Genomic DNA, 18775 nt, shown 5'->3' on the forward strand with positions numbered 1-18775 from the left:
TTTGATTTAGATTCCATCTGCGTTCCTGGCGTCGATATCTTATTTGTAAGTCCTTAAGTTCCTTGGTATACCAATGAGAGGGTGCTTTCTTCCAGACCAAGGGTCGAGATTTCTCAACGGGGTGAGAAAATCGATAGCGGCCTTTACCTCGCAATCATATCTATCAACGGCTGAGCTGAACAGTTCCCTGACCTGCTCTCAGCCTAACATTAAGGCCGGGATTAGATTCTGCTCTTCTATTCGGCCACATTGTCTAGTTAACTTAGGGGGAGTGAAGGAGTGGACAGGAGTATTGATGTCTGCCACCATAAAAGTGAGAAGATGGTGATCCGTCTACTCTAGCGCCATGTTCTCCAGAAAAGAGCAACTATCGTGGCAAACAACTATACCATCCAGTAAGTGTCCGGCGTGATGGGTGGCTGACGAGACCTTAAGGTGCCAGTCGAGATTCGCCATGAAATCCAGGAAATCGCGAGTAGTGGAGTCCTGAATATCCTCAAGATGAATGTTATAATCATCCAATACTATACACTTAGAGGCTGCTGCAATCGGCTCGATGATGGCCGGCCAGTGTTGGAGAAAAGAACGTTTAGAGCCTGGAGGGCGATAAATCAAAAGGCCCTCAAAGAACACCACATTTTTCAGGCAAGCCTTAAAAAAAGCAGCTTCACAGATATCTGGTCTGGCATTTATGGGTTCTAATTGATAATATTTGGACTTAAATATTACTGCCAGCCCAACTCCTTTTCCACCAGTTCTATCAAGTCTAGAGAACGTGGGGAGGCTGCCATAAAATCCGGGCTGGAGTCTTCCCTGGCCCAAGTTTCAGTGATGAATAAACAGTCTAAGTTCAAGCAATCAATCATATCTTCAATTTCTGTCCTATGCTTAATCAGAGAGTGGACGTTGATGAGAACTTACTCTAGATTAGCAACTCTCCTTGGTGCAGCTTTGATAACCCACTGTGAACATTCACAACAGTGTTTCAATAAGATTCACATTAGACTGTCTATTCAGCCTCCAGTCACACATCTCCAGATTCATCCACACGCCATCTGTTTCCAAAGTTCGGCCTCCTAACGCCAGAACGCCCCCCTTGCATACAATATGCCTGTTGCAGGCATAATGTGGCTCAAGAGGTCGCAAAGTGGCACTATGCATGCAGTGTGCCACTTTGCATATATGGCGCAGTTAAAATTGCCTGACTGACGCTAGTGTGGTGCAAGTAGGTGTTAGGGCCTTTTAAATCTGGACCCAGGTGTTTCTTTCCCTAGACCACAAAGTGTCCCAGCACAGTAATGACTGAGACCAATAATTCCCTGGCATCTGAAAAGTACTGAAGATCCACCTCTTCAAAAAACACTCTCGAGGACTCCCTACTCTACTATCCCAAGGTCCTTATTATATGTGCAAGCACAAGCAACGTTGCATGTTATTTTTCTGCATGTGACTAAATTTACCCCACAAAAAATGTTTACTGTAAATAAAGAAATGCTCAATGCATTGCATCCAGACAAGCATTTCAAAAATTTTAACGGGGCCCTGGTCAAATTCTTCACTCGGAGGCTCCAAGGAAAAATAATTCTGCCGCTTCAGCACATGACGCCATTTATTGGTTTAGCTGTGTTAGCTTCCTCATTATTGATATAGGACAGCCTTGCTACAAGTCGGTAAATACATTTTGAAGTAAAAGTGTGGGCATTAAAAAGACCAGAGGACTGGATAATAATGTCCATGCTGTCATCCACCCCCTTATTATGGCCCTGCATCCAGAATAGGCATTTGCTTGTTTTTTAGTTTTTAGAGCGTAACATTTTTATTTCAAGATTTTCTGAACTGGTCTTGTCTTCTTAGTAAGCATATAGAACCTTTGGTACACTTTCCCACACTTTCTGCTCCACTTACATGTAGAAAGGTGTGGCCCGTTCTTTCGAACGGAGGGGCCACGCCCCACCACCATTTGCCCCTCATGAAGAGTGTCTGTCAGGCTGGACAAAGGTCAGCCTGACAGACAGTCTTCATGTTCAGGTCAGGCAGCCAGGAGCAGACATGCACGATTTGTGCATACTCCTGGCTGCCTGAGCTGAACTTTGCTGGGCTAAGGAGATCCCAGCTCCTATGGACGTGACCTCCTCGGCTCAGCAAAGGTGCCTCGAGGCCCTCCCCTGGGTGACGAGGAAAGCGTCACCCACTGACTTCCACCTGGGCACATCAGGTTTAAGCCCTTTGTCACAGAGTGGGGTGGGGTCAGCAGTCTCACTGACCCCATCCCACTCTGTGACGAGGCCCGGACGGCTGCCTTCCCTCATTGGCTGATCTAAGGTCAGCCAATGAGGGAAGGCAGCAGTCCCAACCCTCCTGGAACCTCAGACGCTGAAGGTAAGTGTGTGTGTGATGTTTTAAAATGAATGTTTGGTGCATGCGTGCATGTTTGAATGTTCTGAGTGTTAATGGATGTGCGTGCGTGTGTGAAAGAATGTGTGTGTGTGTGATGTTTTAAAATGAATGTTTGATGCATGTGTGCATGTGTGAATGTTATGAGTGTTGTTAATGGATGTGCGTGCGTGTGTGAAAGAATGAGTTTGTGTGATCTTTTAAAATGAATGTTTGGTGCGTGCTTGTATGTTTGAATGTTCTGAGTGTTAATGGATGTGCGTGCGTGTGTGAAAGAATGTGTGTGTGTGTTATGTTTTCAAATGAATGTTTGATGCATGTGTGCATGTGTGAATGTTATGAGTGTTGTTAATGGATGTGTGTGCGTGTGTGTGAAAGAATGAGTGTGTGTGTGTGTGTGTGCTTCCAAAACGCCCCCTCCCTCCTAAAGCTGCTTGCCGCCACTGCATGTAGACCTCATGGGTACGAGTTAGATGTGCAGATAACTGTGGGAAATATATCAGACAATGTTTAAGAATATCAACAAAGTTAAAACCTCTAGTTTGCTGTGCACTGCCTTTTCTTAATCACCTGGGTTTCCCTGTCAGTGCCTTGAAACTGCTTCCTATTCTAATGTAAATTCAAATTTACAGAAGCATAACTACTGCACGACGTATAAACAACACACATCTATAGGGTCATATTTACTATTATTTCACAAAGTGCAGTACAGCATTGGAACTTGCTGTGCTGTGTTGCATGAAACAGGGAGAGCAGAAATATTTACAAAGACATGAAGCTGTTGTGCTCTCTCTTTTTCCTAGCACACTGTGCTGCCTAGCAACAATGCAGACAACCTTGCACCATAGTGCAAGGGTGCATGTATTAAGGGCAGGATGGCTCATATGCAGGAATGAATACTTTAATGCACAAACGCAATCCAAAGAGGCATTTTCTTCTAAGTGTGATGCAGAACGCATCACACATAGAACACGCATGGTCTCGCATTTGCTTGAGTTAGAGCTATTAGCATTGTAAACTCCTAACCAGACTTTTCTTGCCACATAAACTGATAATGAAAAGTAAAACAATTTGACATATGTGATCCGACAGTCGCTATGAGCGTTAAAGAGACAGAGGAAAGGAACCAAAAGTTGGCTTGCAGTGAAATGTATCTGCAAAAGTGCAATTATCCATGTAACTGCCAAAAGTAGAATTATCCATGTAACCAGCAAAAGTAGAATTATCCATGTAACAGGGTCGATGTTATGCAAAGTGCTCGACTACTGCCCAGCGAGATCATGCTGCATAGAAAATAAAAAGAAATAGTGCAGAAGCCATTCGGAAAACACAGAGCCTCGTATGTTTTCAGTAGTTTACCAGTGCTGTAGAGGAGGGCTAAACACTGGAAAAGGCATTGCATATGCATGCCTTTCACTAAAGAAATCAAGCAAATTTTAAAAGACAAGCCCACGAACCAACCAAACTGATGGGCGTGGTTAAAAGCCAAAAGAGAAATCACTACAGGTGCCAGAGCACTTTGTAAATCTTGAAATGCATCAAATCCATGGGTGGATGCATGGGAACACCCATGTCCACCCATAAAACACCTAACAGATCCAAATGTGAATAAGTATAGCGCAAGATGCTGCGTTGCATTACAAAGTCACACAAGTTGCCACAAATCGCCCCTTGCATGACTTTGCAACTCTGAAATAAGGAATTGCGCTGCCTTACCTCACCTTGCGCTATACAAGAACAATGCACAACACCCTGATAAATCTGGGCCATATATTAGAAATTTGCATATATGAATTATGTTTGTGAATATTGCGTATTGGATGCATTACAAATTGCAAACCCACTTACAAAGGAAAAAATCTTTGGTAAAGAGAGCTTTTGTACCCACCAGGAAGGTAGGTTCATGTTAAGTTTAAAGTATATTTCCTTACTTCATCTCGAATGCTCACTAATTCTCCACGGGAACATTATGAACATACACAGCACATCGTTGAGATGCACAAGAGAAAATCTCGTGTGAGAGTATATTACAGATGTAATTGGTGCATAGTGGTTATGCGTTCTCCAACGTAAGCATGTTTAAAACTCACTGAAACCTTTAAAATGTAAAGAAATTACATTTTCTCAGAGTTAAAAAACTTTAATTATTGACGTTTTTGGAGTAAATATCAAACAAATCATAGACTGTACATATACTGTTTTTAGAATTTTAAAATTCATTTCAATTGTAGGCTCCACGGCCGGGTTATAAGTTGTCACTAAATATACTTGTAATACAAATTCAAGAAAAATCGCCAGGATCCCGTCACTGTGATAAAGACTGGTTAGAAATTGAAGGCATTAGGTAAGTCAGAAAACCTACAAATTCGTTGCGTGCATCAAATCAAAAAGTACTGGGAAAGTTTGTTATATTGCAGATCACCACAGGTGAAAGAAGGTGTTCCATAGTAAAACCTTCGAATGTAATTTGCTTGCAAAGGAACTATTGGCATGCACAGGCTTTTTATACTGAAAAACTTTAAATATTATAATGCATATCATGGCAGTCATTGACTATATAGTTTTGTACTGACAACACTCACTAATAACAGTTGTCTTTTTCCATCACATAAATCTACTGTCTGTTATGTGGTTACAAAGAAAATGATAATCAGTGTACAACTTGATAAATATTTTCAACAAAGGTTTCCAGGAGTACTTCTGGGAAGCTGTCACTGTGGTAGTTTTCCCAAATATACTTCTTCAATTCTTTTGTAAATTCCATTTTCATATGAGTAGGTATACTCATGATATTTGTCCATGGGAAAATGTCACCTCATGTGCAACTGCACTTGGAGAGGTTATTTTATTTTTCTCTCCATGAGAAAAAAAACATTTCCACCATCTTTTATGCCACAATGAGTTTGGGGGGTCTTCTTCGCTTGACAAGAGTAAAACTCTGCCCACTTATCTGATGGGAACTGGCAGGTAAAGTGTTTGTTAATATATACCAAGTCAAACGTTTGTAGACTTATACACACGTTCTCTGGAATTCTCATGCTGGTAAACCAACTCACTGCCTTTGACAGGGCAACTTTAGCAACACAAAAGGATGATGGACAGAGTGCTGAACAATGCATACACTCAGCCCCAGTCACAGATCTGGGTTTAATCCATCATTCTTTTGCTCATCATGCCACCCCAGTTTGGACCCAGCCATGTGCAAATCAGTCTTGACCCTGTTCCTCATGGGAACAGTCCAGCCCGAACTGCCAAGCCGGGTCCTCAATGGACCGGAAACAAGCATCCTAGGACCGGTTTCAGGGTTTCATCCTTCATCAGCCCGTTGGGCTTGAATCCAGTGGCACAGTGAGCAAGGGACCCACGCCTGGGCATACCCTTCCCACTTAGGGCAACTTTAGCAACACAAAAGGATGAGTGCTGAACAATGCAAACACTCACCCACAGTCACAGATCTGGGTTTAATCCATCGTTCTTTTGCTCACCATGTCACCCCAGTTTGGACCCAGCCATATGCAAATCAGTCTTTACCCTGTTCCTCATGGAAAAAAGTCCAGTCTGGACTGCCAAGCCAGGTCCTCCCTGGACAGAAAACAAGCATCCTGGGACCGGTTTCAGGGTTTCACCCTTCATCAGCCAGGCTAGCTTGAATCCAGTGGCACAGTGAGCAAGGGACCCATAGCAGTATTGCACTTCCTGGCTACAGGGTCCTTCCAACATACAGTAGCCATATCTGGTGGTGTGTCCCAAACTACGTTCAGTCTTGTGTTGAGAGATTTCTTATCAGCAGTGTTGAAATACATTGACAGCTATATCATGTTTCCCCGACGTGAGGATTTAGCCAATGACAAGGCTGACTTCTATGGTTTGGCCTGCCTCTGACATGTGGTGGGGGCCATTGATGGCACATATGTCGCCTTGGTACCACCACAGGCCACTGAACAAGTCTATTGCAAGAGGAAAAACTTCCATTTTCTCAACATTCAAGTTGTCTGTTAAATTGACATCTACATCTCAAACGTCTGTGTCCGTTTCCCAGGATCAGCCCATGATTCGTTCATAATGAGGAACAGCACAATAACCCAGCTATGTCACAACTGCAACTAGAGAGGTCCTGGCTGGTTGGTAAGTCGCATCTGTCCTGATTGTGTGTGAGAAATTTTAGGTGCTACAATCATGAATTGAGTGACTCATTGTTGCACTTATGTCCCATTCATAAACAAGAGACTCAGCATTCCAAACCGTCCTTGGTTATTGACACTGCTGAGGAATCCAACTACTCCAGGGAAAGTCTGCTTCTATGAGGCCCAGGGAAAAACAAGTCAGGCAGTGGAGTGGGCATTTAGGCTCCTGAAGGCCAGATTTCTCTGCCTGGACAGGACTGGAGGAGCCCTCCTCTACTCACCCGAGAAAGTGTGTCAGATAACTGTGCCATGCTGCATGTTCCACAACATCGCCCTCTGGAGGAATATCCCTTACATCCCAGAGGAATGGGAGCCTGCAGTGCCATCAGGTGAGAATCCTGACATGCCAAATGAGGATGACAGTGGTGAAGAGGAAAGAGCTGACTTGCAACAAGAACTCATCTACAGCTTTTTCTGATGAGTGCAAGTATATCATATGATGTCATGAGTTTGGCTTTACAATGTTCTGTAGTTGTGAGAATGTGTGAAGTTGATTCTTTGAAATAGTTAGGGAGCTGACACTCAACCAAAATCAGTCAAAGGCTGTTTGATGAGATAGCTTTTGACAGATCCCTACATTGATAATGTTCTTTTGTTTGTGTCAGATTTATTGCAATGTACTTTGTTTTCCAGATGTTTGCTTAGTGACTTGTGTCATATACTCCTTGTTTTGTTATTTGTCCTGGTACCTTCACCATGACATCTTCATGTGGGCATTTCAGAGTTGTGACATTGGCAGGTATGTGATGCCGATCTGACATACAAAGTGGATATGGATTGTTCCAGGGAATGTAAGTCACATAGTTTGGGTGTAGGGGACCTGTTCCAAGACATCTTGCACAGTGATAGGATGGATGGTTATAAGGCTCCATTGGACTTTTTTTGTCCTGTATTGACCCTGATGCATCATGCGTGTCATCATGCGGACAGAAAATATGTAGTTGTAGGCCACAATCATGTTACCCTTCACATTAGCTAGACACTCTTCGGGCATGAACTGTATGTAACTGTTGATGTGTTTTATCATTGCAGGCCAATGTGCCTGTGCCACATCACTGATATATGTTTGTGTCATACCACCAGATGCACGAGCACTGGATTGTAATGGCCTCACTTTGATATTGATGGAGGGGTTACTCCATCACAATGATGATAAATATCCTGCCCGCCAAAATCTAAATTCCATAGGACATAATGGGATTTAGATTACTGCAAACAGGATTGTGAAGGAATAACCTGCCCGCCAAAATCCAAATCAGGCCCTAAGTCTCCAAATAGACTACTTTGAAGGCATTTGGGTTGGTAGACTGCACCGCTCTGGACACAGGCACCAACCCAGATTCCAAATGCCATGGTGTAATATCTGTGACAGCACCATGGCCCAAGAAGCCAAAACCAACAATGCAGTATAAGTATAGCACAGTGCCTTTCAATATGAACTAGACAGATCCCAACATATACTTTACACATTAATAGAAGCCCTACAAAAAGGTCACAGGTACCAACAACTATGAATGGAGCCATCAGTAATCAAATTAATCCTAAAATTAGCAAACAAACAACAGAATGTATGACATGCTGCAATGTAAAGTAAAATTCTTTATGAACAACCAAGGGGTACCTTACTTTGAGTCAATAGCCAAAACCATATTATAAAATAACAAACGATCGACACAGTAACAAATAAACCTATAACAATTTCAAACCATCAAAGGTAAACTATTTAAACTAAATATTAAACAAATAATTTTTGTACATCAGCCAAACTAAGATACAATTAAAATGTTAAATTACAGTGGTGCATAAATATAACATGTATATTAATTAATTAAAACACAAAAACGCCACCAACCACAAAGCTCAACATTACATATAAAATCAAATGTAACCAATTAAATACAACACATAAGATATACTATAACCACAACTAATCACTTCAAATACACATACATAATAAAATATAACATTTCCCAGCCTAAAAAATACACAAATGAAACGTACTGTTCTGTAGCTATAGATCTGCATTCATGCCTATGAAGTAAAAAAATATGCTCCACCAAGAACAAGAAAAATATTTTTAAAAAGCACAACAAATGGAAAAATAAACCAGGTCCATATTGAATTTAATGAAGGAATCCAAAGTCTAAAGTTGCCATAAAAAATGGGAAAAAGTTTAAAAAACAGAAACACTCGTATAAACCTGAACAATCTAAGAAAATCAAAATCAAAAAAATATTGGTTTACTAGAAACCAAAATGGTTTAATTTAAAATAAAAAGGCTACATACAAGTATCCATGCAATAACTTTGGATTTGTAAGCCTGTAAAGGAACAAACAGTACCAAACAACAGATACACTATATTCAAATGTAACATAAATGTTAGAATTAAACAATACAAAACCGATAAAATAACACAAAATTAAATAAAATAGCTGTACATTGCTGTCAAACTCTATCTGGGCCTAACGCATAACACTAGTAAACTAACTAAAACAAACTACAAATAAAATTTCCAAAAACTAGAACACAACCCTATAAGTACCATTCACTGGTGCTCCCTATAACCCCATTCCCCAAAACCAGACAGAAACCCCTTAAAAAGGTTTTACCTGATGTGACGAACAGCAGCACCTTCCTGTGACTAACGTTCAGGGACATGAACAGAAATTACAGAAACAGAGTACGCACTTTAAGTTAGCAGTAAAAAAATAGCTGCTGAATGAAACAAAAAATGTAAAAGTGTTTAAATAACGTAAAAAAAATTACAAAAAAGTTATTTGAAAATGTGAAACATTTATGTAAAGTTTGAAATAAACAATACTATAAAAAATAAAAAATAAACATTGTATTATTATTTGAGATACACTTAAAGCAATTACAATCTGTTAAAAATGCATGCTAAATGTATATATAAATAAAAAATAAATGTACCACACTTGAAAAAATAAGAGAAATATTTAGAAATGTCCACAAGTGTTGAAAAAGTTATGTATATGTTAAATTTAAATTTTTAAAATGAACTAGAATATAATTCAAATATGTAAATATTTTTCCTTAAATGTATACATATATATGTAATTAAAAATGTAATCACTCACATTGGATAAATGTGAAAAAAATAACAAACTGTGTTATGTATTTTCATTAATTGAAAAAAATGGTATAACATATGTAAAAAGTGCAATACAAAATCTTATCTAAACCATTTAGTAGAAGATGATGAGCACTAATGGAATTATACTGACTATTCCCACGCCAATTTACACCATTTTAGGGAAAGTGTTGGGCACTAAAGGGGTTCCATTGAATATTCCCACTCTAATAAACACTATTTTGGGGAAGGTGTTGACACAATAGGGGTTACATCTACTATTCCCACTCCAAACTAAACCATTTGGGGAAAAGTGTGGGAAACAAAAGGGGTAATATTGAATATTGCCACTCCAAACTAAACCATTTTAGGGAAGGTGTTGGCCACTAAAAGAGTTACATGTACTATTCCCATTCCAATCTAAAAAAAATTCCGGAAGATATTGGCCACTATATGGGTTTATAGTTTATGGGTTTCACTATCGTTCCTGGACTTGGAATGAACAGCAAGGGAGGGAAGACTGGCCACAAGAATGTACCATAAACCAACTGATAGAAATATTTCCTATCCTTCCATAGTTTTCAACCGAAGTCCCTAAGTGAAAATCTCCCACATGAGCAGTTCCTGCGACTTCGGAGGTACTGCTCAGAAGCGGGGGACTTCAAGGAGGAGTCCCTTAAACTTGAGAAAACACTGGATGGGAGCCATTAGCCACAGTGCGTGGTAAACTGGGCACAGAAGTGAGCCAGAAATTGTAACAGAGATGTGCTACTGGAGCAGAGGGAATGACCCAAAGTAGAAAGATCAATATGTGACACCAACATTTAGCACAGTATTGCATCATGTTAAATGGTTCATTACAAGGAATTGGCATATCCTTAACTCTAATGGTTTGGTCTTAAAGACACCTATGTTCTAATTTAAGACGAATGCTAGCACTAGGGATATGCTTGTTCATGCGAGGCCCCAAGATGCGGCTCTTAGTCAGGAACCAAGAATGTGGGATTTTCCCCCAGTGACACAGCAAGCGGCTCATGTGGCATTTGTTCATTAGCAAAGAGTTTGAAAACAGTGGACATGGGACTGAGTTACCAGTAGTTACAGTTAAAACATACTAATTGTAACTCAGAGAATGTCATTTATTTGATTTGATGTTCATGTAATCTCTTATATGAAGGGATTACAATGCATAAAGTAAAAAAATGAATTATGAAACATAGAAGTAACATCAAATGTAAAAAAGTCACAACAAAATTAACATCTCACTTTTTGGAGTTGAGAACACAATTGAGGATATTGCATGTACAGTACTGGATAAGGCTAAGATTCCACACAATATGAACAATATATCGTATCCGGAGCCATGAGAGATGATTGAATGAGGACATCCTGTGGCATCAGCTAAACTGCCTCTTAGGACATAGTCGGAGTGAGAACATGTAGGGAGGGGCAAGAGTGATTTTGTGACACCCTCCATGACAGAAGGGGAAGCACCTCACCCCCCTGTTCTTGATCACCCTTATGGAATACATTTCAGGACTTTTCCCTGGTTGAATGACAAATGTATCTGAGGACAGGAAGGAGTCAACAAATAAGAACAACCATAACTATATATATATAATTTTCTGGGGATAAATGCCCTGGGTTAGGCTGGTAGTTTTCTTTGTTTTCTTTAATGTGTCCAAGTACATTGAATCAGATCCAAGATGGATGGGGTTGGATGATGACAAATAGGAAGGTCCCTGTGATGTAGATCCACATTTTCCTCCGAGTGGCAAAGTTCCAGAGCATTCAACTCATCCTATGGTGTAATATGAAGGTATTTACATCTTTGGGGCTGTGAACAAAAAATGGGGTGTATGAATGTGTAAATAAGTTAGAACGGTCGAATTTGTGATTTGCCATAATTATATGCTCAGATAAGCTTGTTCTCTGAAATGTTGGTTGCTTGCTAAAGAATACATATTTCAGTTCAGGGCTGGCAGCACTGTTTTCAGGTAATTATGAAGGCCCTCATGGGACAGCCCAATTGAAAACATGTGATGTATACGCCACCACCCCTTATTGGGGATGACGGAGTAAAGAAGTATGCGCTCTCAGTTTGGCACCTTCAAGGAACCACGAGTGGCACATTGTAGAGGCGCCGGACCCTTGATAAAGTAAGTACGGGGATGACCATGTGGTTACTGGGGGAGTATGGATTGTGTCCATAGCGAGCGAGGTGGCAAAGCAGAGTACGGAGATAGGAGGTATTCTCCTGTGTGGCTCTGTTGGTTTGACATGAGCAGCACACGGAGAAAAGAGGGGCAGGATCAACCAGGTAGGAGGAATCCTGTTTCATGGCTGATTCAATGAGGGGATACTCCCAATCTAAAGCACTGAGCCATTTTACCCGATGAGAGGCCGCACTCATGAGCCTGGAGACAAGTCTAGGCAGTGGGGCATTAAGTAGTGGAGGAGTTGTATGGAGAGAAGTATATTAACTGAATAAGCTTTTGTTGTGAACATCTCTTTCCTATAAAACAGTATGAGACTACAGGGAGGTGCTCCCACTGTCACTAGAATTTCAAAGAAATCAAAAATAAAACTCAGTGAGTAAAGTTTGGTGTATTTTACAGAATACACTGAAACACTTCACAGAGTTCTTGGGTGATATGTGTTTGTGGTGATGGGATGACAACTTTTGGACTGTAAGGTGTTGGACAGAGGGGGTTCTGCACCTGGAATCTCCTATATAGTGCACTGTGTATGATATCAGATTTGAATGAACCATTTCATGGTTATCTCACCATGGATGGATGTTTGGAAATATGCTTGCTTCTTTTTCGTTACTGTTTGTTTCCCTACATTAAGTTTAGGAATGTCCGTGTGTGTTTACTGATAAGGGACAATTATTGTCACCACATCCAGATTCCCTAGACAATGACTACAGGTGCAGGGTTTTAAAGAGGAGGGAGCTCATGTTCTGAGGCCAACCGACCCAGGTGGCTGATGTTGAATGGCCGAAACATGTCGACAATTGAGCACATGGTAGGGATGAAGGGGCATTAATATATCCCCATTTCATCACCACAATATGGCGGTCATTCTGACCTCGCCGCCCGCCATGCGGTCACCGCCATTTGGCCGCTCCGCAGTCAAAAGACCGCGGAGGCCATTCTGGCTTTCCTGCTGGGCCGGCGGGCGCCCGCCAAAGGAGCGCCCGCCGGCCCAGCGGGAAAGGCCCTGCAACATGGAAGCCGGATCCGAATGGAGCCGGCGGTGTTGCAGGGGTGCGACGGGTGCAGTTGCACCGTCGCAATTTTCTCTGTCTGCTATGCAGACAGTGAAAATCATGCTGGGGCCCTGTTAGGGGGCCCCTGCACTGCCCATGCCAGTGACATGGGCAGTGCAGGGGCACCCAGGGGCCCCACGACACCCGTTCCCGCCATCCTGTTCCTGGCGGTAAACACCGCCAGAAACAGGGTGGCGGGAAGGGGGTCGGAATCTCCATGGCGGCGCTGCTTGCAGCGCCGCCATGGAGATTCAGCCCAGACAGGGGAAATCCGGCGGGAAACCCTTTTCTGACCACGGCTTTACCGCCGCGGTCAGAATGGGCAGGGAAGCACCGCCAGCCTGTTGGCGGTGCTTCCGTGGTCCTCCACCCGGGCGGTCGATGACCGCCAGGGTTGGAATGACCCCCTATATCTTTTAATCCTGTTCTGGGAGTCTATGAGTCAAATTTGAGTAGGACCCATATGAGATACTTTTATTCATTCCTTGTGTCTGTTCTGCACAGTAGATCCCGAAATGTGTGTTTAGTTTTGTCTTTCCCCAATACTCTGTGCTCCATCCTTGAAGCTGGCCTGCACGGGGATGTTGTAGAAAGCCCAACGATGAAGCATACTACTACTAGTGGGTGAGGGCAGTTTTTAAGGACCTTACGTAGTTCCATTGATAGGTGCTCTGAAATTTTTATGAGCATCAAATTTTCCTCCTTTTCCCATGGGGTGTGTGTGTGTATGTTCTATAAAGATAAGGGAGGATGGTAAAGGAGAAGTACCTCTCTTTCCTTTTTTTTTGTGTGTCTTTACATTTACTATTCCCACTCCATTCTATACCATGTTGGCAAAGGTGTTTGACCCTAAAGGGGTTACACTGACTATTGCCAATCACACTTAAACCATTTTGGGAAGATGTTGAACACTAAAGGGGTTACATTTGCCAGTCCCACTCCAATTTAAACTACTTTAGGGAAGATGTTTGACACTAAAGGAGTTACATGTGCTATTCCCACTCCAATCTAACCTATCTGAGGCAATGAGTTGGACACAAAAGGGGTTACATTTACAGTTCCCACTGCAATCTAAACCATTTTGAAGAAAGTGTTGCACAGAAAAGTGGTTACATTTTTTATCCCCACTTCATAGCAAGACATCTTGCATAAGGTTGGTATCAGAAAACAAACAAAATAAGTTACAATCCACTTTTATCTATTAAATATTTGTAATATAACTAGAAGTACAAATTATCTAAGAATATGTGTTTTATAACATCAAACAAATTATCAATTGTAATCTATATTTTACTAGATATTTTAATTTATGATAAAGACTTCATGAAATGACACAATAAGTAAACAAAATAAAAAAATTAGACATGATTTTTAAATTATTTATTTAAAATATCAAATTTTGTTACAAAAGCTCTCATAACATATAGGCCCTCATTCCAACCCTGGCGGTCATAGACCGCCAGGGTGGATGTCGACGGAAGCACCGCCAATAGGCTGGCGGTGCTTCATTTGGCATTCCGACCGCGGCGGTACAGCCGCAGTCACCCAGCCGGGTCCGGCGGTTTCCCGCCGGATTTCCCACTGGATTTCCCCCGGCTGGGAGAATCCTCCATGGCGGCGCTGCAAGCAGGGCCGCCATGGGGATTCCGACCCCTTTCCCGCCAGCCTGTTTCTGGCGGTTTTTACCACCAGGAACAGGATGGCGGGAACGGATGACGTGGGGCCCTGGGGGCCCCTGCACTGCCCATGCCACTGACATGGGCAGTGCAGGGGCCCCCTAACAGGGCCCCAGCATGATTTTCACTGTCTGCATAGCTGACAGTGAAAATCGCGACGGGTGCAACTGCACCCGTCGCACCCCTGCAACACCGCAGGCTCCATTCGGAGCCGGCTTCTGTGTTGCAGGGCCTTTCCCGCTGGGCCAGCGGGCGCTCCCTTGGCGGGCACCCGCCAGCCCAGCAGGAAAGTCTGAATGGCCCCCGCGGAGCGGCCAAGTGGCGGCGTAAGTTTGGCGGGCGGCAACCGCCACCCGCCAAACTTGGAATGCAGACAGTATACATCCCCAGCCCTTCCCATTTTTACCATCAATGTGCAGGCATAGTAAGAGCAATGTAGGATTTTTAGTTGGACCAGTCTAAACCATGAATGTATGGCCACTTCTTTGGGGTATGCTAGGGTATCCTTCTATTCACTGTCTTCCAACCCCTCTAACTCCCACTTTCATTGCTGTCTAACATGTTTAAAGCATCTGGCATGTGGTTTAGCAATTTTTTATAGGTCAGCGATGTAGCCTTCTGGGGCATGAAGTCATCTAGTATTCTTTCTTCTAGTGGGGAGGGCTCTGGAATGTCAGTCCGCCTGGGCAGCATCACTCTGAGCATTTGACAGAGTTGCATGTATCTAAAAGTCTCAGCAGGCACCAGTTGGTAGTCTCACTGCAGGTCAGGCCAGAGAAGTACATCACCTTGAGACCAAACAAACCCCAGCCTGGAGATTCTTATGAGGTCCCATTTGTCGAACCCAGGCAATTACCACAGTGTGCCCAGGATTTCAGCTTCCCATAGCAGAGTTGCCTGCGTAACTGTGTTCCCCCCCCGGGCTGACAAGGTGGTCTTCCAAACATGTTTTACTATTCATGTGGGGTCCAGCCGGTCACCACATTTACTCCCTCTATATAGGGTGTGGAGGTAGCTTCGTGGATACAGTGCAAGTCTGTCCATGTTCCGTCTGTAGATGGAAAACCCAATTGCGCCACCCATTAGTATTTCCTGACATCTGGCAATGTGAGGCCTCCATCATACCATCCCCTTGTGAGCTTGCATAGTGCAATGCATATCGGACCCCCATTCCATAGCAAAGTTTGAACTTCCCCCTCAATTGTCTTAAAGTATGATTTTGGGATCTGATGTGTGGTGTTTTGGAAGGTACATAGGAAGTGGGGCAAAGACATCATTTTGAAGACCTAATAGCGAAAAGCGAACATTTCCTCCCAGTCCCGCTAACATTGGAGATAAATTCAAAAAAGAGGTCAGTATCAGGTATGATGTATATTCTCAAATATCACAATCCTTTGGCTGTCATCCTCACCACACAGTTACTTGGCACCCGCGGTATCCGAACCCTAAAGGGGTATGGCATGGACTTATGCCTGTTGATGGTGTACCTAGAATAGTTGCTGAAGACCGTGATGATCTGCATTAGTCTATACAGAGTTAGCTCCAGATCCATCATGTAGAGCAGCACGTCGTCTGCATAAAGAGACACTTTGGGGGTCATTACAACATCGGCGGCAAAAGCCGCTTACTGCCGTGCAGAAGACCGCCAACACACCGCCGCGGGCGCGGAATTCTGCCACAGCTATTATGACCCACATCTCGAAATCCGACAAAATTCAGACACCCACACAAGTCCGCCACACCAAAGGTCAGTGATAAACTGGCGGAAAAAAAACCTCCACCGTCACGCCAACAGAAATACGCCCACGCTATCACGACCCACGAATACACACACTTCTACAAAACACCGCCACATTGGACAATTCAAAATACACACACCTGATACACATACACACACCACTCCCACACACCCAATACTATATAAAACACACACCCACATCACCCACAAACCCCTACGACCAAAATTCACGACCGAAGGCCAGAGAGAGATACCACCATCCACAAACTAGCATTCACAGGCACTCAACAACATCACCCACACAACTTCCACGCACAAAACACCACACACCACTAAATATCACCACACTTATCACCACACATACCACCCCACACATCACCTACACCACCCCATGGTACGGCAAAGACACTTCAGGCTCTCTGCGGAGGAGCTCAGGGTCATGGTGGAGGAAATCGTCCAGGTAGAGCCACAGCTATTTGGAGCACAGGTGCAACACACCTCCATTGCAAGGAAGATGGAGTTATGGCGAAGAATAGTCGACAGGGTCAACGCAGTGGGACAACACCCAAGAAATCGGGACGACATCAGGAAGAGGTTGAACGACCTACGGGGGAAGGTGCCTTCTGTGGTCTCAAGACACCACCAGGCAGTTCAACGGACTGGCGGCGGACCCCCACCTCCTCACCCACAACTAACAACATGGGAGGAGGTCTTGGCGATTCTGCATCCTGAGGGCCTCGCAGGAGTCGGTGGAGGAATGGACTCTGGTAAGTCAAACCTTTAACTACCATATCCCCCACCCTACCTGCATGCCAACACATACCCCCACCCTCACTCTCACCCCCATCACTCCAACTCCTCACAAATGTCCCAATATCACAAACCACACATCCCAACACCAAGCCCTGCATGCAACAACAAAGCATGAACACCCATCACTAAAGCATGCCCATGCACATACCCATACACCCCCCTAAACCATCATCACACAAGCCCCCACACAGGAATGCTAGCACTGGGGTACACGGTCACACACCCATTGCACACCATGACACACACAGATGCAATAATCATGCTTTTCCACCCCTGCAGGACCACTACCCAATGTCACCAGACAGGAGGGCCAGACATCTCCACCCCACCCACAGAAGAGGCCCACAGTGATGACAGCAGCTCTGTCCAACTGGATATAGATGACCAGCCCGGACCATCGTGGGCCTCAGGACAGTCGGTTCCCCTGACAGAGGCACAGGCCACCACAGACCTTCCACCCTCTGGTAACACCAGCACAGTACCCACCCAGCGGGCCCATACCTCTGTCCCCAGGACACATCAATCAGCTGTGTGTCCACCACTACAGGGAACCCAGGATAACCCACCACCCCAACAACAGGGACCTGGGAGCAGTGGCAGTGGGCAAACGGTCCAGGGAACGGAGGCCCAGGAACACAGGGGAACTGGGAGGGCTGCTGTGTGATGGGGGCGGACAGGCCATGGGAACCCACTCTCCACGAGGCCCTCTCCTCCATCATGGGAGCATACCACCACTCCCAGGAGACAATGGCAACGGTCCTGGGCAAGTTTCAGGATACCCAGCGCATGGAGGAGGAACAGTATTTTGGCTTCAGGGAGGAACTCAGAACCATCAGCTCCGCCCTGGGCACCATCGTAGGGGTGCTGAAGGAAATACTCAACACCAGGAGGGACACTGTGGCACTACAAGGGGCCACTGACACTAGCATGGACGATGAACTGCCCACCACCTCCGCCGGCGCTAGTGGACAGGAGGCACCGCAACAGGACCACCACACCAGCACCCCACCCCCTGCAGATGAAGAACCACCCCGCAAGCGGTCCCTGAGATCCAGGAACAAGACAGAGCACGATGCAAAGACCCCTGCCAAAAAATGAGACCACCCTGATTGTCAACCCACTGTCCCACTTTGTCACCCTATCCATATTGGAACTGCCCCAGCTCCACTTCCTATGCCCATATGGGCATTGCACCTATGAGGCAAATAGACTGGACTCTGCCATGGACACTCATCCGCCATCACCCCTCACCATTTAACTTCCCCCTCCAATATTTTGTATGTAAATAAACACACCTAAAACACCAAAAGATCTGGAGTCTGTCTGTGATTTTGAAATAGTGTATTTGCAATTACAGTGACAAAATATCCTGCAAATAGTAATGTCAACATACCTATGTCACACAGCTCTAGTCCATGAGGAATCTAAGCAGATGACACACATTGGGTCCCACACCAGTGAAACCGTAAGGGAAAGTGACAACTCAGTGACCATACACTGGGTGAAAACGACAGACAGGAGAGAGGTAGTAGTGTAAAAGCACTTGTAGTAGGCAGGAATGTATTCTCACATGTGTTTCACTGGAAATATTGCTGGATGACTGA

General features: G+C 44.0%; 1 protein-coding gene across 1 annotated transcript in view; it reads left to right on the plus strand.

The window, feature by feature from the left end:
• LOC138249086 (suppressor of tumorigenicity 14 protein homolog) overlaps positions 1 to 18775 on the plus strand; it is a 605612-nt gene that overhangs the window by 425965 nt on the left and 160872 nt on the right. Inside the window, exon 10 of the mRNA XM_069203127.1 lies at positions 4626 to 4738. Coding sequence (XP_069059228.1) covers positions 4626 to 4738 — 113 coding nt within the window. The remainder of the gene's footprint in view (positions 1 to 4625; positions 4739 to 18775) is intronic.

Source organism: Pleurodeles waltl, chromosome 8, assembly GCF_031143425.1.
Source record: "Pleurodeles waltl isolate 20211129_DDA chromosome 8, aPleWal1.hap1.20221129, whole genome shotgun sequence".
NCBI classification, from domain to species: Eukaryota; Metazoa; Chordata; class Amphibia; order Caudata; family Salamandridae; genus Pleurodeles; species Pleurodeles waltl.